The sequence below is a fragment of the Aedes albopictus genome, chromosome 1 (assembly GCF_035046485.1).
Source record: "Aedes albopictus strain Foshan chromosome 1, AalbF5, whole genome shotgun sequence".
NCBI lineage: Eukaryota > Metazoa > Arthropoda > Insecta > Diptera > Culicidae > Aedes > Aedes albopictus.
Window position 1 is genome coordinate 46,649,371 of NC_085136.1, and position 25,113 is coordinate 46,674,483.

Genomic DNA, 25,113 nt, shown 5'->3' on the forward strand with positions numbered 1-25,113 from the left:
TACATGGGAAACCAGTTCAAGAATGAATGAAATCACTTAGGGAATTCAAAGTGAATACCTACTTGAATAAATTCTAAACAAATCTTTGGAGAAATTGCAAGATAATATATTGAATGGACTACTATAGAAATTTTTGGAAAAAATCCTGAAGAAAGTTTGCGAGGAATTTCTAAAGGCTTCTTTGAAGGAATTCCTTTAAAATTTTGAATAAAATGGAAGAATTCCTAAAGCGAGCTTCGAAAAACTCCCAAAAGTAATCCTCGTTAATCCTTGAATAAATTATAAAATAAATTAAAGAAGGAAAGCTTTATCCGATTGATGAAACCGCTGTAGGATTTCTAAAATTGTTAAGAGAATCAATGGACAATTTTCAAAAGATTTTTTTGATGAAATATTTAAGAAATCTTTGGAAAAATTGCCGTAGGAATTCTTGAAGCGATTCCTGAAGAATTCCCGATGGATATCCACTATGAAATCTCAGTCTTGCATCAATCACTTAAAGGGTGCTTCTAGGCTCTTCATGTACAAAACAGTTTTAGGAGGAATCCTTGGAGAAACTTCTGAAGATTTTTTTTACCATTTAAGAATACGCGTTCCAACTTTCGTCCTACTCAAAACAAAGGAATGAAGAACTTTTTGCTTTGTTTCTTATTATTGTATGTTTGTTAGAAGTGAGTACGAATGATAACAAAAATTACGCAATCAATCGGTATCGTGATCGCTTTGTTTTCGTATAGAATTCATTTGGAATTGTAAGATTATTTAGGGCATGTTGAGGGCATGGAATTCTCAGAGAATTCTTATAAACAATTTTTGAAGGAATTTCTAAGGGAATCAATCATAAATCCTTGTGAAATTCTTGACTGAGATGCTTGATGGAAACTTGAATTGATTTTTCAAAAGTTCCAGGAAAGAACTTTGAAGGAGTTTTATCAAAAACCGCAACAGACTTTTTTTTATTAGAGTTTCCAGAGGAATGCTAGCTAAAATTTCTGAAGGAATCCTTGGGAAAACTCCTTGAGTTGATGAATATTAATGAATTCGTTGAAGGAATTCCAGAAAAAAAATTCCAAAGAACTCCCACAGAAGTTTTTCTGAAAATATTCTTAGAGGAACTTCTGTAAGAATCCTGGATGATTTTTTTCATAAATTATTATTCAATGGGTTCTTTGGAAATTTCCTGTAGGAGTTCTGGATTGAATGTCTTAGTAAATCTTTAGCGAAACTCCTTAAAGAATCCTTACTGATTTTTTTTTTTCGAGAAAAAGCGTTGCGGGTTTTTTAAGGAATCCTTGTAAAAAAATCTTAAGGAAGCTTCAAAAGAACGCCAAGATGAGTGATGCTTGAGGAAATGGCAAGATATATTCTTGGAGAAACCTCTGAAAGAGTTATATGAGGGAATAATTGAGAAATTCTTGAAAAATCTTGGAAAAATAATTAACTTCTGTAGAAAAATCATCACAGAAATATTTGGAGGATCCCCTGAAAGAAACCATGGAAGAGTGTTTGCAGATATTCTAGAAGGACTTCTCTTTTCCTGTGGCGGAGCTACGATGTAATTTCTTGGAATTTTTTTCTGAAATTTCTTAAGAATTCTATGATCTTCTAGATGAATCCTCTAAGAAATTATTGATAGAATCCCCGCACCGAAGGAAGAACCCACATTTTGTGAGTTTGTCGGGAGTGGGATTCGATCCCAGGTCCTTGGCGTGATAGTCAAGTGTTCTAACCATCACACCAGGTGCGCTCCACATGTTTTGTTTGCGTTTTATGGAATACAGTTTCTTACCGATTTTGGCAACACGAGGTGAATTTAATGTTGCCAAATTGGGGTGTTGCCAAAATCGGTAAAAAAATTTTGTGGATAATTTTCAACTTTTATGCGTCAATTTGGCTTATATTATAAATATGGACTATTCACAAGCTATAAAACGATCCATGTAGGTGACGTTCATAAATTACGTCATGATTTGTAAAATTGTCGATTTTGGAAAATTTAATGAATTTTGATTTTTTAAAGAAAAGTAAGAATAAAATAACACTACATTTACAAATACAAACGATTTTTCGGTAAAAATTTTTGGTCAAAATTTTTTGTTGCCAAAATCGGTAAAAAATTGTTGCCAAAATCGGGTGTTGCCAAAATCGGTAAGAAATTGTTGCCAAAAACGGGTGTTGCCAAAATCGGGAAGGAAATGTTGCCAAAAACGGGTGTTGCCAAAATCGGGAGTAGACAAAAACGGGTGTTGCCAAAATCGGTAAGAAACTGTATTCGTTAAAACTTTCCAAACTCCTTTCTTTCATTGAAATCGCACGCAAACGCAAACATTCTGAGAAGGCCTTATTCTTAAAATGGTAAAGGGGCACGACACTCGACCTGACAGCTGACAACTGCTCTACAACAGCGTCAACCAGACAAACAGCAATGACATACCTGTCATCGACCCGCTACGCCACGCACCTGCGCAGTGACAACCACCGCCTCGCACCCGTTTTCCCAATATTGCCGTATCAAGGACAATAACCACCCAAACGAACACTCCCGACCGAATAACCCCTATTTTTCACTTGCACGAAGATGCATCGCGACAGTTTCCGAACTCTCGCGAACCGTGGCCGGTTCTTGATCATTGTTTTGCTTCCTTCCTTCGCTGTTTGCGGCAAGACAGCGACGCGTGCGAAGAACCCAAATCAAAACAAGCACCCAAAAAGCGAAACAAATAAGAAGGGTGGTGCTGCGTGTGACTCATCCCTTGATGTTTTGTTCAGCTGTCAAAGGTCCACCCGACCCGTCCGTGCGAAGGGGAAGACACTTGCTCGAATTATAAATTCGATTTTGATTACGTGTGGTGCGAACCGGCTAGGGAGCAGGCGCAGTTCCTTTCCAGGATCGACGAACACGACGACGTCCGGTAGACTACCATACAGTGACCGCATTAGTTTCGACTCGAATTTCGCCTCTAACGGGACGGATTTTAACCCGAATTTTGTACGGTTCTTTCCCTGTTGAAAGAGATTCTGGTGGTGTGTGGTGAAAAAGTTTCATCAATCAATTCGATTTTCAATAAAAGGAAAATTAGGAATAAATTAACTTCAGGAGGAAAAATTGGATCGATCAAAACAAAAACAACAACTACGCAGGCAGCGAACGCGTGTGGACGAACGGACAGCTGTGTGAAAACATGGCCGCCATGGGTGGTGCAGTTCCGGAAAATTGAGGATATGTGAGCGTGAAAAGTGCAGTTCGTCTCGGAAACAATCAAGCGACTAATTCCAAGTGAAAATGTGAGTCAGTTCAATCGAAGGAGGCTGCTGCCGCAGTAAAAAACGGATTATAACAGCGAAGGGGTTTTGACAGTTGGATGCTCGTCTTCGTCGATGGCCACGACAACGAAGAGACACGACAATGGCGGCGGAGACAGGAAGTAGGCCGCCGTCCGTGCCGTTTTTTTGACAGTCAGCTGTCGCCGCGACGACCATTATCGATTTTTTTCCCGTACAGTAGACCGGGCGCCGTTGTCAACCTTCTCCATACATGGTGGAAACTCCACGTCATAATAAGGCAGATAAGGGTGAACGCAGGAGGCGAGATTGCAGAAGAATCGTATAAGGGAACTGATATCTTATCGATCGGTTTGCTGGGATTGCAACAACGAATCAAAGTGCAGGATTGGGATTTTTTGTTGCATGATTTTGTTTTGGACAAGCGCCAGATTTTACGTCAAATGTATGTTTGCTTATCGCTGGATTATTAGCGAAGGACGTTTTTGCAGGTGGAAGAGGCATTGCACTCGAACTGATTAGAAATTAATTGGGAGCTCTCATTTTGAGATTCACGTAGAAAAAAAACGGGGTTATGTCAAACATGTTGTCAGTTTTTTCTGTTGAAAAACATGGAACTGTTTTAAGCGTAATCCACAGTTGATATAAACATACGTCATATATTTATTTCAAACAGATTCTGTTTGAAATAAACATAAATATTGATCGTGACGTGTTACAATAACTCTCGAATGTTCTGCTTTCTCATCCTCATCTATCCATTTTGTCGATATCGATTACCAAATTCAAGTATGCACAGCGCTTGTTACTCATGCAAACGTCAATAATCAGGTACCCTCTGTAGGTACGTGACATTGTACGACAAACACGCATAAAGTGGATAACATGTGTGCATTGCAGCACCACAAAAGCACAGAAGAGAAAAAAAAAACATGGACACCCCATATCGCACAACCCCCGTTCTTGTCGGTCCACGGTTCGTTCGTCAGTCGCCCGGTAGTCTCGTTTTGCTCCAAACTCCATCGGACTTCATCGCTTCATCGTCGCCATCCATGTGTGGTGTGTGAATGTGTTAGTCCTTAACTAACAAGTCTCCTTTGATTGGTGATCGAGTCGCCCCAAGTGCCTAATGACATGGCACACCATGTTTTACTTGCACTGGAGGAGGCTGGCTGGCTGGTCGAATAATGGTGCGTAAATCACCCACCACCATACAAATACGACGAATTACCGAACGGAACGCAATGGAACGGAGGGAAATGTGGTGGACGGTTTATGCAAATTTTGTTGCTCACCAGTTAATGTCGCGATTTCACAGCTGTGGCAATTCGTTTGCTGTTTGCTGTTTGACGGGCAAGCATATTTGATTTATTCGATGGTCGATTGATATTCGTGCGAGGTAAATATTGAAGAATTTAAGCCAAACGGTTTCTGGTGAGATCATTCGGACAGGTTTTGAGTGGATTTGAGCCTTGATTTGAGTGGTTAATAAAAGCCATCGTAAGAAAAAAGGCTGCGCGTGAATTGCTTTTCCAATCAGATGTTTACTATTCGATGATCACATCTTAGGTGAGACCATCAGCATCTGTCAGATGATTTGAAACACTAACAGTTGGTTTCAAACATCCACAAATTTCTCCAGGAATCTCTCCTAAACATCCTTCAGGATTTTTGTGGGATTTCTTTAATGCTTTATTTACGGATAAGGCACCCTACACACTACTCAAACGGTTTGACCAACATTGACTCCGCCCCCAGGTTGGTGGTTGAGTTGGTGCTGTGTTTGACCGTGTGTGATGCTGTTTGACGAACCGATTTGGCAGTTCGTCAAACCGATTTGACGGTTGACGGTTTGGTCGGCAAAAATCAAACCAGTTTGATTTTACTCAAACCAACAGTGGGCGGAGCCAATGTTTGACGAACCGATCGTACCGTGTGTAGTGTTGTTGCACAAACATAGTGCGATTTCAAATGGGAGATGATGTTGGTGCAACCAAAGTGACATGTTGGTGCAACACGATTTGGCAGTTCGTCATACGGTTGCAGAAACATTCGCTGGTTCGACCAACATGGGGGCGGTGGCAATGTTGGTCAAACGGTTTGAGTAGTGTGTAGGGTGCCTAAGACTATGCAATCTCGAGGTTTCAATAGATTTGCACAACGTTTCAACCACTGCTTTTGGTCGAGGTAGACGAAAAACGAATAAAACAGGAGTTAAAGCCCCTGAAGAAGTCCGAAAAAGTGGTCGAAACGTTGGTAAACAAATAGGTAAAAACGTTCGATTGTTTCAAGACTGCATAACCGATTCCAGTAGCATTATTGCCCCATTCAGTCAAATTCTTCCGAATGCTTTTCTTCAGGACTTTCTCAGAGGAACGCTCTGGAAATTAATTTTGGGAATTCCATAGGAATTCCTCAAAAGTAGTCCTTCCGTGAACTTATGCAGCAATGCTTTCGAGATTTTGATCAGTAACTAGTTTGGCGTATTTGACTGGAATTCCTTCGAGGTTTGCTCTAGTTAATCTTTGCTTATTTTTTATAAGATTCTAACGGGAATCACTTCAAGAAATCGTCCGGAAACCTTTCTGGGAGTTGTTTTTTCGGATACTCTGGAAGTTCCTACTGAAATCTCCTTTTCTTTCTAAGATTCCTTCTGGAATTCCGGAATTCCTCAAAGGATTCCTCTGGACCCTTTTTTTCCGAAATTCATAGTAACTGTTTCCAAATTTCACTCTCGGTGAGCGAATTTCCGAATCTGGTCTAGGCAGACGAAGAGTGAATAAAATAGAAATAGAAGCTCCTGAAGAAGACCGAAGAAGTGATCGAAACGTTGGAAAAAAAAACAAGTTTTGATTTTTCGTGACTGCATAGCCATTTCCAGTAGCTTAATTGCCCCATTCAGTCAAATTCTCCCAAATCATTTTTTTTTTTCAGCAATTTCTCAGAGAAATTTTCAAGAAAGTCTTCTGGGAAATCCTCCAAGTGTTTCCCGAAAAAATCCTTCCGTGAACTTATTCAGCGAAGCTTTCGGAAATTTGATCAGTAATTCATTTAGGATATTTCACTGGAACTCCTTCGAGGTTTTCTCCAGTTAATCTTCTCGAATTTTTCTGGGATTGTTACGGGAATTACTTCAGGACATCTTTCGGAACCTTCTCCAGAAGTTTTTTTTTCGGAAATTCCAGAAGTTCCAACAAAGACCGCCTTTTCTTCCAGTTTTTCCATGGTAAAAGCAGGATTTTCTAGAACCTAGATGGATTTTTTTTTTTAAGATTACTTTAGATATCACTTTAGAATGCATTGCTGTTCATGCATATCTTTGAAAATGTCCTCAGGATTTTTTCTTGGGTCTTCTTCAGGAGTTTCTCAAAAAATTTCTCGTAAGATTCATCATGAATCGAGTTCTCGAGTTTATTATTTATCTTCTTGGGATTGCATCAGATTAATATATTTTTTCAAACATTTCCGAAGGAAATCATAAAAAAGTTTTTCTTTAAGATTTTTCAAGGAATCCTTTTAGAAATTTCTCAAAATTTTCATAGGAATTTCTTTATGAGTATTCCCAGAAATTCCTTCGAAAGTTTCTTGAAAAGATCTATCTGTTTTTTTAACAGAGATTTGGAGATTCTTTCAGAAATTCAGATTTATTATTATTATTATTATTATCCTTATAAACGAGATTTTCAGCCCAGGGCTGGTTCATCTCGGTAAAGAAATTTAGATTTTTTTGATTTGTTTTTTTTTTCATGAGCTCGTTCAGAAATTATTGTTGAAATTGCTCCAGAGGCTCCTGCATATGTTCAGAGAGCACAATAAGCGAACCATCTGCAACGTACTCTGAAGAGCGTTGAAGAGCCACGAAACGAGCATTGTGGCGTACACTTAGGCATTTTTTTTAAGAAATTTTAAGAAATTTAGACCGTTTACATATTATCTTTTTCGCTAGTTCATATCGCAAGTTGATTTAAGCCAGAAGCAGCCACGAAACTAGTTGTGGCATTGGGTGTCCGGCCATTTGTCCGAACGCCATTTGGCCGAATGCCATCTGGCCGAATGGTCGCTTGGCCGAAAGCCGTTTGGCCGAATTATACTCAAAAGAATTCAGAGGAAGTTTTTGACATTCCAACTACCAATATGATCATCAGAAATATTTCCTTTTTTTAATCATAGGCTATTCTTTCTAGTTTTGACATTCAGGGATGAGTTGGCGTTGAATCTGTCAGTATTTTATCAAAGAGTTTTCCTTCTTTGAATCATAGGCTGTTCTTTCGAGTTATACTGATGCGAGGAATAGTGACATGGTCATTTATGTTCATCATTTATTTTCGGCCAAATGGCATTCGGCCAAATGGCATTCGGCCAAACGGCATTCGGCCAAATGGCGTTCGGCCAAATGACCCGCAACCCTGGCATTGTGGCGTACACTTAGGCATTTTTCAATAAATTTGTTTTTTTTTACCAATCATATTTTGTAGACCGTTATTTTAAACTCTAGGTGATTTCAACCATGAAGAAAAACTCGTCTGGAAGTTCCCCCAGGGGTTTCTCCAGGAGGGTTTCTCAGGTATTGCTTCGGACATTTCTTTGGGTTTATTCAGACCTTTCTTCGGAAATTATTTCAAAACTGTTTCTAGTTAAGCTTCAGGAATTCCTACAAATATTCTCTCAGAAATTCCTACAGAATTACTCCAAGATCTATCCTTGATATTTTTTTAAAGAATTTTTCATAAAAAATCTTCTCAAGTTCCTCCAGGTATTCCTTCAAAGATTTCTTCAAAAAAAATCATTTTGAAAGATATTTCTTTAGTGGTTCTCTAAATTATTGTAATTGTATAATAAATCCTTCTCAGATTTTTTTCAGATGTATCTCCAGTAGTTGTTTATTGTTTATTCGTCAACAGGTGAAATCGCCACCCCAATGGCAATGGTGCATCTTAGTAGTTCTTCCAAGGACTGCTTCAGAACATCCTTCATGGATCCTTGAGGAACTTATTGAGAGACTTCTTCAAGGATTCTACCAGTAACTTTATCTGCAAATTATGCAAGGATTTCTGCATACATTTTTAAGAGATTTCTTTAGCAATTTGACTAAGAATTTCCCCTACAGGAAATTCTCAAAAAAAAAATCTGGAAGTACTTCCAGAGTTCCTTATGATTTTTTTCCCTAGAAAATAAGGGGGGTATTTAAGAAATTTTCACTTTAGGTGTTTACCCCTCAAATTCTGCAGAGAAAAATTCACAAATTACTTAAAAAAAAACAACAGTTAAGGAATAGCTTCGGAAAATTTTCAAGCAATAATTCTAAGAATTTCCAATAAATCACCGGCAAATTTTTTAAGGAACTCCAGCAAATAATTCTGCAATGATTTCTTTAGTATTTTTTTTTTCAAGGGTTCTATCAAGAACTCTATCAGTAATCTTTTTCCCAATTTTTGGAAGAACTTTTGAAGAAACCACTCATTTTGATTCCGTGAAATTTCCAAAAATCTAAAAGAATTCCTAAAGAAATCTCCAGTAGAATCCCGGTAAAAATCACAAAAATTTTGGAAGGAATTCCAGGAGTATTTTGTGTAGTTTGCTGGAGAAATATCTGGAAAACTCCTCGAAAAACCCTTGGTGGAATTTCTCGAAAAATTAAGGAATTTTAAGAAAAATTCCTGGAGCAACCTTCTGATTATATTCTTGGAGGATTTTTTGGAAGAATTCCTGGAGCAAGCTGTGGGCGTATTTCTGGAGGAATACCTGTAAGAGTACCGGAAGACACTCCTAGATAACATTTTGCAAATATCCCTTGCAATGTTTTCAAGAGAATTCCTGTAGAAATTCCTTAAAGAATCCGTGCAGAATTTGTTCACCGTAATCCTAAGAGGAAACGCCGCCGAAGTTTGTCGAGAGATACGTGGAGGAATATCTGGAGGAAATACTGATGGGATCTATGGAAGAATCAATGAAAGTAATAATGCAAGAATCTTTGGAGGAATGCCTGCAGGATTTGAATCCCTGTAGAAATTCCGAGAAACATTCTTACGAGAATTTTAAATACAATCCCTAGGGAGATTCCTGAGCAAATCTCTGGCGAGTTTCTAGATCAAGCACCCGCACAAATTTCTACAGAACCCTTCGGGAGAGATTCTGGAAAATAAATGGTAAAATTTATGCAAGAATTTTTGAAAAAAATCTGGCGGGATCCATGTAGAAAACTCCCTGGAGAAAATTTCGAAGGATTGTCCAAACGCATCGCTAGAAGAATTTCTAAAGTAATCCCAGACAGAGATTCGGTAGGAACCACCAAAATAATTCTTGGAGGAAATTCTCAAGGGAATATCTAGAGGAAGCCTTGGAGAATTTATTTTCCCAGGAAGAATTTTAAACCCAAATTCTCTTGGGAAAAATTTCTTATAAATCCCATGGAACCCTTTCCAGAGGCGTTCTTGGAGAATTTTATGGATGATCCCCTAGAGGAAATTGTCAAGGACGTTGCTGATGAATTTCAGAAGCAGTTAATGAAAGATTATGCATCTTTTAAAGAAATTTGTAGCCCGAGGCTGGCTCTTCTCTGGCCATAAAAGATGTTTTAGGAGAACAATTAAAAAGAATCCATAGAAGATTTCTTGAAAAGAATTTCTGAAAAATTCTCTGAAGGAATCAATCGAGTTTGGAAGGAAACCAAGAATGGTTTTACGAAGCAGTTCTTACATTAACTTCAGGCGTTTCTAGAAAACTAAAGGAAACTATTAATTTTCTTAATGGGTTCCTAGAAAAAAAGTCCGATTGAATTCTCAGAGATATCTTCGTTTGCATTCCTGGTAGATATTATTGATAACTTCTGAAAAATACTGGGGGTATTTTTTTTACAGCAATCCGCGGAGGAATTTCAGAAAATATAAATGATTTTTTAAATAAACCCTCTACTGAAATTCTGGAGAAATCGCTCAAAAAACTTCTGAAGAAATCACTGAAATTTTACTGACGAAACCTTCCAGGATTTGGTGTGAACTGAACAGCAGGTTATTTCCCGAGAATCACGCAGGAAATTCCCCCGGGATTTATTCAGGAATTCTTCCGGGCAGTGAAGAGAATTGTCAGACAAAAGAGGCACAAAACAAGCAACAAAAGAAACGCGGCGATTACTCTTTATCCCAACTGGTAACAGATAAAGACATGATCTCGAATTTTTTTGTTGCAGACAAAACGGAAGCTGAATTTGTTGCGTACTTTTCAACTCGTGAATAATCCATTATTACTAACCCAAAATCGAACCTTTCTGATGATACATCTTCAGCAGCGTTGCAGTGTTTACCGACTCGAAGTTACCGCTCGAAAATCACAATGCAAGGCTTAAAAATCTCTCAATTCGTGGTGCACGGTCTTTGTCCTATTCTGTTCAAGTTGGGACAAACGTATGTCGCATTGGGTAGAATGTCGCAACAAATTCAGGTTGCGACATTGTCGTTATTGTTGCGCGATGGTTGAATTTTGATTCACTGCTCGTGACGTTTGTTGTCTGTCTTCTGTTGTCTATTCGTTGACGTAGAGGAGCACCCTTTTCCAGAAGTAGATTTTCCGGGACTTCTTCCAAGTTGACACTGTTGAACACGTTCTTCACGTGACTACCGCGCAGTAGCAGATTCCTCTTCGCTTCTTTTGAAGTGCAACTTCGGACACTCTGGTCACTGACATGATAGCATTTACTGTCTATCGTCTTTTCCGGAAGCCAAACTGGTTATCCGATAGCCCAGAGTCATCTGACCTGGTATAGCCCGTCAGGCTTGGACACAATAACCCGCTGCAACAGTTTCCCGTCGTCGGTGCCTAACTGTCAGATTGGTTTGTAGCCGACGGCTCACCAGGTGGCTTCTCGTCTTCAGACCGTACACTCAGCGAAAAAAACTAGCGAAATTCATCGAAATACCTTATGAAAATTTGCTATAACTAATTTTTATGGATGGCATAAGAATACCTTATGAAAATTGATCGTGCTTGCTATGACAAATTTTATAAGACAGACTTATGAAAAGAACAAAAAAATCTTAAAATGAAACAGACTGGAATCGATTCATGAACGGTGGGATCACCGAGCCCGTGTTTTATCCACACGGCTACCGATGCTTGAGAATACCATGATGCTAAACATGAATAAAAGCCAAGCTGTGAGGCGATTTTACGTCATAGAGTGACCTTATGAAATTCATCTGCATCATTATGAATTATTTAAAGGCCGTTTCATTAGTTGGGCCTTATGGAAATCTTAAGGTTATTTGGCTGAGTGTAGGAACAATCTCTACCATTCTGAACACGCCAGGATGAGCTACGTTGGCCGTCCTCATGACTACGGTCGGAATACCATCTCAACCCGGAGTTTTGTTCACCTTGCGCGACATCGCTATTGTGATGAGTTCCTCGCTTCTGGCTTTCAGGGCAAACTGGCTATGGCCTTTTGAACGTCGGGGAGATCGTGGCTCATGGCCGTATTTCATTTTACGGGAACAACGTCTCAACTATCTTCTGCAGCATCTCGAAGGAGCCTTCGTTTTGGTCATAACTACCCTATATCATCTCCCAAGGGGGTTATGTTGGCAGCCAGGCAGAGATTATCGAACCACACTCGCTTTCGCGCCCAAATCTCCTTTTTCAGTGCCAGTTTGGTCGCCTTGTAAACCTCCTTTGCTCGGTTCTACCCTCATCGGGAATCGTTCTCTTCAAAACTTTCTCAGAATAACGCTCTCGAAATGCAAGATATTCCTCCAGGACTTTATCAGACGACTTCTGCTGCATTTTTTTTTTGAAAATTTCTCTATAGGTTTATTAGTTATTTTTCCGGGAATTTCTCCAGGAGTGCAGGTGGTGATTTACCTGGAATTATTCGGGAACTTCTGTTAATTTGTCTGAAGATTTCTACATGGGAGAACTACTCCAGAAATGTCTTGAAGGATTTTTTCAAGCAATCTTCCAGAGAATTCTCTAATGATTTCTTTGATGATTTCTTCCAAAGATTTCCCTAAAAGTCCTCAAAAAATTCACTGGGATTCTTCCAGGAGTTCTTCAGAAGCTCCACGATTGAACAAACAGGTAGACTCTTGACATCCGCAAGCTAACGGGAGCTCTACTGAAGCCGCTGCATCCTACTCCACAAGTGGCCAGATGACCACTCCCTGTTACACAATGCATCAGGATAGCCGCACCGTTACTGTTACAAAAAGAAACAGTTTCATGACGACCGTTTAATAAAAAGAAAGTTAGTCCACAGCGTGTCGGGATGACCGCATCGTTATTTATACAGAAAAAATCTGTCTTATGGTGACAGTTGACAATAAAATCAGCCACAGCGTTATCTTCAGGCCTTCTTCCGTGAATTTTTCAAGACATTTCTGCAGGTATATTCCAAGAATTAGTCCAGAAATGTCTTGGGCTTTCGACACGAATTTTTTCAAAGTTTTCTCGAGGTGTTCCCCAAGGTACTTCTCTTGGATTCTGCAGCTTCTACCACGGGAAGCTTTCTCGGATTGTGATTTCCTCAACAATTTCTTCCGCGAAAGCCGCGAAGAACATCCTCATGAATATCTCTTGAGATTTCTTCGATGATTCCTCCAGGAAGTCCTACGAGAATTCTTCCAGGAAATACTCCGCAGATTTGCCCAGGAATTCTTCAGTAAGTGCTTCGAGGAATGCTCCAAAAATTTCACTAGATCCAGAGATTCCCTCCATCCATCCAGAGATTCAACCTAAAACTCCTTTAGCGATTCTACTGGAAATCTCTCCAGAAATGACACTTAAAATTTCTACGGGACTTTTCCTGATATGTCTATGGGATTGCTTCAAAAACACCCCAATTTACTCCATCCCCACTCAACTTCACAGGCAATCCTCTAGGAATCTCCCGAAGTAATTTTTTAAACCTCCTTTGAAATCCTCTAGAAATACTTCCACGGGTTCTGCTATAGCTATAGCAACTCCTTGTCATTTGTCTGCGGTATTCTACTTTCTGTTTTTTTGTTTTTCGCTTTTGTCTTCTGGTTTTTAACGACGTTATGTGTTTATCTTCGTTTGTTATTTGTTAAACTAGCCCCTGTTTCCTAGTGTTTGTCGTCTGTCTTCTGCTTTACTGTTGTTAGCCGTCTGCTGTTATCTGTCATCTATCTCCTATCCAGCATTTTACGAGCGCTAATGGCCGCCAGAATTTTGCTCACTTTCCAGCAGGGAACACTCGTTTTGACGTTTGGCTTGTGTCGTCTGACAGCTGATCGATAAGATCGATCTTCAATCTTATCGATCAGCTGTCAGACGACACAAGCAAAACGTCAAATCGGCTGATCCCTACCAGAAAGTGAGCCACATTCTGGCGGCCATTAACGCTCGTAAAATGCTGTATATTGCCTGTCATTTGTCTCCTGTCTCGTGCCGCTTGTTGTCTATCTTCAGTTCTGTAATTCATGTCGTCTGTCCTCTGTTCGCTGTGTTATGTCTTCCGATTTTTACCATTTGTGTCTTATCTTCTCTCTTTTTTTGTTGTTGTCTGGCATCTGTTACCAGTTTCCTCGCTGTTTGTTGTCTATTTCAAATCACTTGCATCCGATTGTCTATCATCGCAAACGAAGGAGAAGGGATTGCGTTCCCGTTCGAACCATAAACCGTTTCCACTGTCGCCAAGCCGGTCGTCTCTCCGAGGTCACCAAAAGGTATTGCTTTGGATGTGACTAACAAAGGTTAAAGTGTTTAACGAAGCACTCCGAGGCAACGGCTTCTTTTAAGTTCAAGATCGGAACTCTATCTAGGCCAGGGGCCTTACCTATGTTATTACAATCGCCCCTCATTGCTCTACGAAAAGAGGCCAATGACTCAGATCATGATGTGAGAAGAGGTCCTTCAATTATCCTCCCCAGCATCTCTTTGGAGATTGCTTCGTATGAACCTTTACACCTCTTGGTCTCTTGTCTTGGCTATGACTATAGTTTGTAATGGCACTCTGACACAGATCCTCATAGCAGGTCGTTTAGCTCGTGCGCGACCTTGGTAGTCTCGAACGCAACCCGCCGTTCATTCCATCTCTCATCAATACGCGCTCGTTGCATCCGTCGCCAAGTCTGTAGACAGGCGTGAAGAGTAGATTTGCAATAGCTTCGAACCACTAGTACGACAATCTATCATCGCGAAGGTGCATAAAAGGCACAGAAGAAGTCCCCATTGACTTCGGCGACCACGAAGTCAGCGTTAGATGTAGACAACGAACTCATCCACGTATGGGCCCGCTCTCTCTCTCTCTCTCTTCTTGGCGTAACGTCCTCATTGGGACAAAGCCTGCTTCTCAGCTTAGTGTTCTATGAGCACTTCCACAGTTATTAACTGAGAGCTTCCTCTGCCAATGACCATTTTGCATGCGTATATCGTGTGGCAGGCACGAAGATACTCTATGCCCAAGGAAGTCAAGGAAATTTCCTTTACGAAAAGATCCTGGACCGACCGGGAATCGAACCCGTCACCCTCAGCATGGTCATGCTGAATACCCGTGCGTTTACCGCCTCGGCTATATGGGCCCGCTATGATAGCGATATCCGTCCTCTACTCATCGACTACCTGGCACAGCAGTTGCTGAACCACGTCACAGTGATTTAGGATTAGCTGCGTTACCTGAACTGTGGCCTGCCAGCTGACGTTTCTGACGGATTGTTCCGTAGTCGAACGGCTGTTGTGGCTACCTGCACCTGAACGTGATCTCGTCCATTTTTTTGATTTCTAGTCTCCGCGGTGAGAGTCCTCATCTCGACCCTTTCATCTAGGAACTCTTCCGTCAAATACTTGTAGATGGCACCCTTTTTGTCACACTTGATATTGCGTCCATCGGCTCCAATATCCGTGAGCTTCTTATCGCCTTCACGATCTCTGAGTACACAGACTCGCCGATCCTGCCTTTCTACCTTTCATTATCATGATGTCTTGCGCTCTTGTTCCTCTACCTTTTCGCTATTCTTTTTTTCCTGTTCACTAGGGTTCAGAGGGTGTCCTCCCCCTATTCCGCCCTAATCTAAGGTCGTTGAGGACCTACCTATGGTTGCCACCTCCTTGCTTCCTTCAACCCGGGACAGACCGACTTTTTCGGATTCATCTTTCGCCTGACCAGGGTCCAACTTGCCGACACGACTGTCCTTCACTCTCTGGGTTAACAACCCCCTGTCCTTGCGAGTGCCGCCTGGTAGCTCCTCGCCTGACGGCTGTCTCGCATGCTACTGCGATAGCTTATCGCAAACAATCGCGTCTGACGTACCCCTCGGGCTACCCGTGCAAACGAAGACCTCCGTTTGGGTGGAGCGGACCTGGTGTGATGGTTAGAACACTTGACTATCACGCCGAGGACCTGGGATCGAATCCCACTCCCGACAAACTCGCAAAATGTGAGTTTTTTTCTTCGGAAAGGAAGTAAAACGTGGGTCCCGAGATGAACTAGCCTAGGGCTAAAAATCTCGTAAATACAGATAAAAAAAAACTCCGTTTGGGTAGACTTCGGCACCCTCAGCTTTACTGCAGCCGCAGTTGCCATGTCCTTACCATGGTCTTGTTTGGTCGTCATCGCTGGCTTACAAAGTCTCAACAAGTTCTGCTTGAGATTCTTGCTGAAGTTTGACGTCGAGGACGCAAACTCAATAGTCTTGTTGAACGAAGTAGGCCGAATTTGCTCAAAGTTGCTGCATCCTGCACGTGCCCGTTTGTTGACAAACCTACGTCGTTGAACAGGACTAACGATGGAATCTAGCTAGCCATGGAAGAAATGGAGATATCTACGCTGGTTTAGCTGATGTACACCGTTCCTACTGTAGATATTTCCGTGCAAATCAGGCATTTTGGTGCCAAGTTGCACTCCTTGGTGATGTAATCTTCTTCCCTGCACATCCTGTAGAGTTTGCTCCTATCCGGACCTTCACTCTCCCACGACTTGTGACCTTGCTCGAATCATCTGAAGCACCTGAAACACCTCTGACGTCTCGTAGATGCTGAACGGGCACACTGACAATCTGATCTTCCGCCTTGTTAACCACACCTACTGGAAACTTAATCGTGACGATCTAGGCCATGGTTTCCCAAACTGTGGGTCGCGACTCCCCAGGGGAGTCGCCGGCCTTCATCCAGGGGGTCGCGAGGGACAGTAGAAAATTTTACTGTAACAGACAACAAATGAGAGAATTTCTATGGTGGGTCGCGAAAAGTATGTATGCTGACCAAAGGGGGTCGCGCACCTAAAAAGTTTGGGAACCTATGATCTAGGCACTTGCCGGGCCTTTTCGCATGCGGATTGATGAACTTGGTACATTGATCCCACACTGCTGCTTGAGGGTCGACTGTGAGCTCCTCGGCGTCGGTTATCTCATTCAGGTGTTCACACTGAATAGCTGCCACCGCCGTTAGGGCAATAACAGCCACCTCCTCGTCTAGGACCTCTTGGGCTAGTGCCCCATGAGACGTGACTTTCTGCGCCGCCTCCTTCTTCAGGACCTCAACCAATTCTCCCGCGCCGGTCATCGCCTTCACCTTGGCCGACCTGCCGTCTTTTATCGGACGATTCTTACCCATCAGTGGATCACGTTTCACTGGTAGGGCGTTGCACATGTCGCAGCTCGAGCCACAGGGCAGTTTACCTCCTTACCTACGCCTCCGACAAGTTACATGGTCTCGTGCGCCTCGATCGAGCTTCCAGCTTCAGGGTCGACTTCTCCTTATTACGCGCACCAAACACGCTTCGTTTCTTGGTCATACTGCTTCTTGGCAAGAGCCACCGACTTGCGGAGATTCAGTGGACTTTACTTAACGTCCTCCCTGATATTGTTCCACCCGCGGTTGTACCCAGGTATCAGTAGGCTGGCTCCAGAGGCACGTTGTCCTCCATTTGGGAAATTTGTGCCATTAATTTGTGCAGTTGTACCCAATCAGCTCATCGAGTTGTTCAGCGACTACTATCATCTTGGGTAGCTCACATCTGATGCGGTTTAACGCCTGCATGACCAAAGTCCTGAAAGAACGTTTAGTGACCCAAATGAGCATTTGAGTAAGCCAAATAGACATTCAGTTGCCCTACTGGACATTTGAACAGCTCCAATAGACATTGATTGGCCAAAATTATATTAGAGTGGTTGTATTGAACATTTATTAGGTTTTAACGGACATTTGAATGTTACCTTGTACTGTACTAGATTTTTTCTCAGTGTATCAAGGCTCCTACAAAAAAGGGCTTCCCGATCTGGCCCGATCAACGACACGTTTGCATACTTACCATTCTCGTGCTGCAGCAAAATTCAACTTACACACATCGCTTAGCTGGATGTTTTTGTAGATACAACCTTAATCTCGCTTCAGAAGGTTGCAACGCAACAAGCTACTGCTGCACTAATCATCATCGCCATTCATCTCATCGTCCTCGAAGACGACGACGATACATGGATCATGACTCGCACCCATTATAATGCCACTCGAATCGTCGTCGTCTGTATATGTACAGGGAAACCATAAATTACCGAGTCGAACGGCTCAATTACCGCACTGAGCAACAACAAAAACTCTCTGCAAAAACACTTATCATCGGAGTGTGTTGTGTATACCGACTGGCGATGACTGACTGGTGACTACCACTGTCCAGTATAGTTGCGATTAAGTGTGTATTTAGCATGCGAAAGTGTCACCCCTAACTTAACTAGCGCGCGGCAGCGCGTTTTACTCACATGTGTCACAAACTCGCCTTCATCACTGGTAGTTGTTGCTCGATTCGGCATCTTTTACGACAAATTAGCCGAGAAGCGCTTTCGTCGCATCGTCGACTGTCGACTCCAGTCAACGCCGGATGGTCCGGTCCAATCAGTAGCTATCAGAGTGCAAGTGCGCTAGGTGCGGTGGTAGTAGGCGCTGAGCGTCATCACAGCAATCGCGAATCAAAGTCGCCCGCGCACTTTGACCCCGAATCGGTCGAGTACGACGCGTTGAGACGAGCGAAGATCGCTATCGGGCATCGGCAGCGACTACTGCGATGCGATAAACACGCGGTGGCGCAGCTTCGCGCATGTGATATCGCTGAGTGCTGACCTTTGCCGATCATCGGCACACCAATACACTCTCGCATTCCCATCAGTGTTGTTGCTTGCACGGTAATTTGGTTTGGCTGTGGAGGATGGAGAAGCGGAAGAGCAGCGTGCAAAATTAAGAGTGCGCGCGGTTTGTTTACCTTTTTTTTCTTCTTGTTTGGGCCCAGTCAGAAGCGGGTAGTTCGGGAAGTCCGCTGCGAGCGGGTGCGGGTAGAACGGCAAATCTCCTCAGCTCGGTACAACACGCTTATCTCGTATGTGTGTCTCGGTGTGCGCCGCTCGTTCGTCATCGACCGGACCGGCGAGAGAAATATGAATTATTATCGACCTCTACCCAAGTCCGAGTAGGCGAGGAAACCCCGTTCGGGACGGTAGTAGTTGTGATCGTCGTCCAGACTCGTTTTTTCGGGAAGGAGGTCGATCGGTTGGACAGTCCACTGACGTTTGTTGTTAGTCAGTCAGAACAGTACCGTCGGAGGATATTCCTGTTGCGTTGGAGGTTACACATCTTCGTAGGATCGTCGGGTGTGGGTGCGGGGCCACGTGATACCAAAGAGATCTTCGTTCGTCGACGAAGTCGAAGGCGACGAGATCAACTGTCAAAACCGAAGCCATCTTCCATGTGCACTGTGATTGGGTAATTAATTTTAATCGATTCGTTTTGTGTCGTGTCAGTGAGTGTGGAATTTGAGTAACCTCGAGAAAACTGCGTGTGCGTGCGTGCGTGTTAGAAAGATCACCGCAAGGCGAAGTGTAGTGTTCAGTAAAGGCAGAAAATTGTCTTGTAAATCTGTGTAAATTGCGAAGTGCGTGCCAAGCGTCTGTTACAAAAAAAAAGTCTTCACGGTTTCAAATCACGCACATCGATCGAGTTCAGCAAGAGAGTGAGAGTTGTAACAGCGGGGATCCGGATAAAACTCATCGCAGCAGCCATGGGAAGCGTTTCCAAGGAGCCGGCCACCTACGATGGAATACTCATCGACGAGAGCCAGCAGTTCATACTAGACGGTAAGTTCAAGTTCTTTCCTCGCGTTGCTCGCGGAAATTGCACCTCGCGTGCTACTTTGCGCGCGCGGAAGGTCAACTTCCCGTCCCGTACCTGCCTAGGAGAGTATGTACGCAAAACGAACGAGCAGCGGTAAATTTAGTGCGAGCAAACGAACTTCCTTCCTGGTTTTAAACTTTGCTGAGTTTTGCATTCTTTCCTTCTTCCGTCTCGTCTGTCGTGCGTCTTTGTCTCAGTCAGGAATAAAGATCGAAGCAGGCGAACGAAAATTTCGTTTAATTTTTAATGTTTTGGGGGCATGTCACTCTGGCTGAAAACTGTCTGTCAACGCGAACAGATCCGTCCCGTTGAAATGTTTTTCCCTCATAACTGTTACTTTTCTAGTTTTATTATGGTGTTTAAGTAGCTCAAAGCCTACTTTTAATCGTAGTGTTATTCTCCACATAACCTCGTTAAATCAAACTTAGATTCTGGGAGAAGTATGATTGCAAAACTGAAACTTAAAGGAATTGACCGAAGGGCATCACCTGGAAAAATCGAAAACCAAGTCGAACGCAACACTGCTGACTGTCACCACCACCGGATGACGCATGAACTAAAAATTTCCTCACACAAAAGCAAAAGCCGAACGAGGTCGACCTTGACAGAGAGCGGAGTGTGATTGCTATCAGCAGCCAGTGCCAGAGCCAGCGCAGCAGTCAGCAGCTAATGGACCGGCTTATTGACCGGTACGGCGATTTGTTGTTGCTCAGTGCTGCTCTGTGTGGTATTCGCAATCGGACACCAACCGCTAAGTCACCACTCAGTCAGTCAGTGTAGTTAAGGTGTCAGCCCGATTGGTTGCGGCACCCAAAGCAAAATGGCAATAAAATGTCAATAAATATGTTATTTGTTGTCTTTCGATGAGTTGTGTTGTCGGTGGAGTGAGGGAATTCATTGTGGAAGCTTTTGGATTCTCTTAGAAGTAGGAGCTAGGCGTAAAGGAGCAGAGAATCAGAAGCACTCGAAACAATCCTGGAGTTAAGAAGGTATCCTCAAGCCAACAGCTCCTCCTACAAGGAGCTTACCCAGAAAGCTAAGGGCGACAAGGTCGAAGTCAGAACCCTGTGCCCGGAAGCAACCCTCCAAGGCAAACACTTGGACGAGATCATTGGAGGAAGAAGCAGGTTTAGCCATGAAGGAGCAGTGTAAGCTAGGAGAAGTCCAATGCCGATCGATGAAGCCAACAAGCCAACAAGGGACTAAGAGTTGGCAAGATCAAAGTAGGCAGGTCTGTGGGCCCGCTGAGTATGGGGCCGTCTCACAACCCTAAGGGGAAGCAATCTACTGGAGGATCTGACTAAGCTAAACATAGACATTGCCAACAAAGGTAGTACCAGTACGTATGGTAGAGGTGGTCGAGCACGGGAATTGTCCAGTGATGAGTAAAGAGTTAGTGCGGATGATCGCAATGGCTGTTGTAAGACTGGGACAGAAAGGCTCAGCTTACAAAAGATTCAACCATGAGATTCGACGTGAGAGGAAGATGGACCAAGAAATGACCCTGAATCAGCACTTCCAGGTCGTTGGGTCTGCTGAAATAGGTGTGACGTGTGAGAGAGATAGAGTTCAAGCTGGGCCAGTTGCATAATGAACTCGCCCTGCGATAGGACGAAATTGCCATGGTCGCACAGCATACTGCTGTCTTCTACAACCTACCGAAATTTGGACCACGGCGAGGAATAGATTTGAAAACGATGAGGTTGTTTCTGTAGTGGTTCACAACCACCGTCTGATGGTGCTGCGAATGGAACTGCTTGGACAGGACAGTTTAGCCAAATCTCGAACAACTCCCTTAAAGTTTCGGGCGTTGTCGCAAAGGATGGAACTGGGTCTATCCCTGCGAGCGATGAATTGATATAGTGTCGCAATGAAGGCAGCTGTTGAGAGATCGTAGTCCATTTCTACGTGGATGACCTCTGTTAATCTAAATTTGTAAACGAACTTTTCTCAGTGTATCATTTTTCCCCAACCCTGTTTCACTATCTTGAAAGAAGAGTACACCATTGTCACCACTGTCGCGAGAGACAGACGCGTTATTTCTTAAATTTATACAGTCCACGAGCTAATTTTCGCGCTGAACTATCCGAAAGACCATTTTGGTCCATGTCGATCCGGATATCGATTTAGTGCTGAAGAACTGTGAAAAAATCCCGGAACGTGCGCGGAACGGGTGATTTTCGGTGGTCGCGATCGCCGGAAAAGATTGCCCTGAGTGGCAAAGTGTTTTGATCGTAGCACGAGCTGTTGCGAAGAAAGTGATTCTAGTGATTCTGGAGGGCGTAGCCCCAGAAAGAATATTCGGAACCCGGAGGAGTAGCCCTGAGCGGCAAAGTGATTTGATCGTACCACGAGGTGTTGCGAAAACGCGGTGTTTCGGAGTGATTCTGGAGGGCATAGCCCTAGAGCAAATTGCCTATTACTAGAGAAGATTGCTCTGAGCGGAAAGTGATTTAACTGCAGTACGCGGTAGTGTGAATAGAGTGAATTGAAGGGTGTAAATCAGAAAGAAATACTGCATTCCGGAAAATATTGCTCTGATTTGGAAATTGTGGAGAAGATTGCCTCCGGAAGTTGCGATTCCGGGCGAAGTGCCAGTGTGAAAAACGATCGGCGGCCATCTTGAAGAGTGGCTGCTGAGAAATACAAAATGGCGTTTTCTGAGTGGTGGTGATATCGAAAGATTGGAAAGAAGACGGCCATATTGAAAAGTGATATAAACAGGAAAAGAAGAGTGAACAAAAGTGGAATGCTGTTACGGTCTGCAGGTGCAAAAAAGTCGCTGTTTGCTGTTTCACCGGCGGCTGCTTCGCGTACAGCGAAAGTGTCGCATACTCCAACGTTGACGGTTAAGGAACAAAAGGAACGGCAGTCGATGCGAGAAGCGGATGCAAAAATGGCGGAGACCGTTGATGCTCTGGTCCAGTGTTGCCTGTCAACCAAGGGCAAGGTTGAACGGATCAGGAAAGCGATCGATGAGGCAGATTTTGACTACGGTAAGTTCAACATTCATGCTTTGAATTTGTACTTGAAAACCGTAGATTTAGCATATACGGAGTATAACGATTTTCAAAATCATGTATATGCGATCCATCGGATCCATCGAAGAGGCAGCAATATGAACAGCAATTTGTCGACTTCGAGGAGCTGTACGAATTCGTTCGTATATCATTATGCGAGATGCTTTCAAAGTATGAGCAGGATCAGCAGGCCAACCTTGCCTTGGCGGCTGAGGCACAGCAGCAACTGCAAGCGCTAAAGCCTCCACCGGACGGGGGTGCAAGTAGCAGTGGCGTCAATCTCTCGTCCCGAGTTCCGTCCCTTTTGTTACAGAATACGCCTCTGCCAACATTCGACGGAAGATATGAAAATTGGTTTAAATTTAAATCAATGTTCTGCGATATCGTCGACAAGTGTGTCGCTGACTCGCCTGCCACAAAGCTCCATTATTTGGACAAAGCGTTGGTAGGCAAAGCTCAAGGTGCGATAGACCAGCAGACGATTAACGACAACAACTATGCAGGAGCCTGGAAGATCTTGACTGAACGTTTCGAAAACCATCCGATGGTGCTGCATGGTCATGTGATGAAGCTATTGAGCCTGAAGCAAATGACCAAAGAATCGTCAGACGAGTTAAAAGCCTTGATTGATGATTGCGAGAAACGGGTAGGCTCTCTTGAATTCCATAAGCTAAAAATGGATGGAATGTCGGAGGTTTTCGTCATTACGCTGTTGACCACGAAGCTGGATCCAGAAACCAGAAAGTGCTGGGAGTCAACCATTGAGCATGGAAAAATGCCTACCTATAAGGATACGATCGCTTTTCTTCGCAAACGGAGTTACGTTCTCGAACGCTGTGAACAGATGTTGAGTGCCCCGAAGACCAGAGCAGCGAGCGAGAAACCCAAGAGCACTGTGATGACGAGCAAGGCGCATTCAGTGGTGGTACCAAAATCCGACGACAGTTGCCCAGTTTGCGATTTGGGTCATACTGTTGAAAAGTGCGAGACGTTCAAAAAATTGAACATCGATGGCCGCTACAATAAAGCGAAGCAAGTAGGCCTGTGTTTCTCTTGCTTGAAAAGGGGGCATCGAACGGCGAACTGTAAGGTGAATGTATCCTGTACATCGTGTACCAAGAAACATCACAGCTTGATGCATCCAGAAGAGCGCAAAACTATGACAGCGAATCCTCCACAAACACCCGCCACCAGGAAAGAAGCGACAGGGTCCGATGAACAACCTTTGACTGCAGCTAAATGTATTGTCCCGATTCAGCCCCGCGAAGCAACGAAGCAGATTCTTCTGGCGACCGCCATGATTCAAGTGATTGATGTGTGCGGTGTGGCTCATCAGTGCCGTGCTCTCCTCGACTCCGGTGCAATGGCCAACTTTCTGTCGGAGCGTGTAGCAGATTTGTTGTGTCTTCCGAAAAGTAGCGTTAACATTCCAGTAGTCGGAGTGAACGGAATGAAGTCCAGAGTAAAGTTCAAGGTCCAGGTTACGGCGAAATCAATAGCGAATGAGTTCGAGTTCAGCTTAGACTACCTGATTGTGCCTCGTGTAACGAGCACCCTACCAGCAGTGAGAATCGATGCTTCGAATTGGCCCATCCCAACCGAGCTGCAGCTGGCCGATAGATCGTTCATGGAACCGAGCCGTATCGACATGCTCATCGGTGCGGAAGTGTTCTATGATTTACTTCAAACACGTAAGATCAGAATGTCTAATGATCTTCCGACTCTGCAAGAAAGTCTTCTGGGTTGGCTCGTAGCCGGTCCGGTCGTAGATATCGAACCCGTCCATACCGTGCGGGTCTGTCAAGTTTCCTCCGTAACGGATCCGGACGAAAATCTACAAGAGTTGCTGAAGCGCTTCTGGACCATCGAGGAGCAAGTAGCGGAGTTTGAATCGACCAGTCCAGATGATGATTGTGAATCTCACTTTTTGGAGACGCACACCCGAAATGCGGATGGAAGGTACGTTGTCAAGCTGCCTTTCCGGGACAATGTCAGTAGCTTGGGTGAATCCCGGAAGCAAGCGGAAAAACGATTTGAATTGCTAGAGCGTAGGCTGGTCAAGAATCCGGAGATGAAACAAATGTACGATGACTTTATTGACGAGTACTTGGCATTGGACCATTGCGTGGAGGTTGAACGTAGCCACAAAGATGATTCGGAATTCGTGTATTACCTTCCTCATCACTGCGTCATAAAGATGGAGAGCTCCTCAACAAAACTCAGGGTTGTATTTGACGCTTCCGCAAAGAGCGATTCTGGACTTTCACTAAACGATGTAATGAAGGTAGGACCCACGGTGCAGAGCAGTCTCTTCGACATCATACTGCGGTTCCGTTCGTTCAAATATGCGTTTTCAGCGGATGTGCCAAAGATGTACCGCCAGGTATTGGTGCATGAACAAGACAGGAAGTTCCAAAGGATCCTGTTTCGAAAAAGCGAATCCGAACCTCTGAGGGAGATCGAACTCAAGACGGTTACTTATGGAACGGCTGCTGCACCCTTTTTGGCAACTCGGTCGTTGAACCAACTAGCAGATGATGAGAACGACGATTTTCCAGAAGCTAGTAGATTGGTGAAGAAATCGTTCTATATTGATGATGTGTTGACCGGAGCAAATTCCTTGGAAAAGGCGATAGCGCTTCAGAGAGACTTGATTGCTCTGCTTGACAGGGGTGGGTTTGGACTCCATAAATGGTGCGCCAATCAC

General features: G+C 43.5%; 1 protein-coding gene across 3 annotated transcripts in view; it reads left to right on the forward strand.

Moving 5' to 3' along the window:
* Positions 1-3,057: 3,057 nt before the first annotated feature.
* Positions 3,058-25,113, forward strand: part of LOC109402678 (uncharacterized) — a 176,792-nt gene continuing 154,736 nt past the window's right edge. For 2 of the 3 annotated variants that reach the window (XM_062844456.1, XM_062844458.1), the window contains exons 1-2: positions 3,058-3,285; positions 19,017-19,349. In XM_062844456.1, the coding sequence (XP_062700440.1) occupies positions 19,274-19,349 (76 nt within the window). In that variant the 5' untranslated portion in view covers positions 3,058-3,285; positions 19,017-19,273. Of the gene's footprint in view, positions 3,286-18,020; positions 18,405-19,016; positions 19,350-25,113 lie in introns of those variants that run through there. The other variant, XM_062844457.1, reaches the window with a different exon arrangement.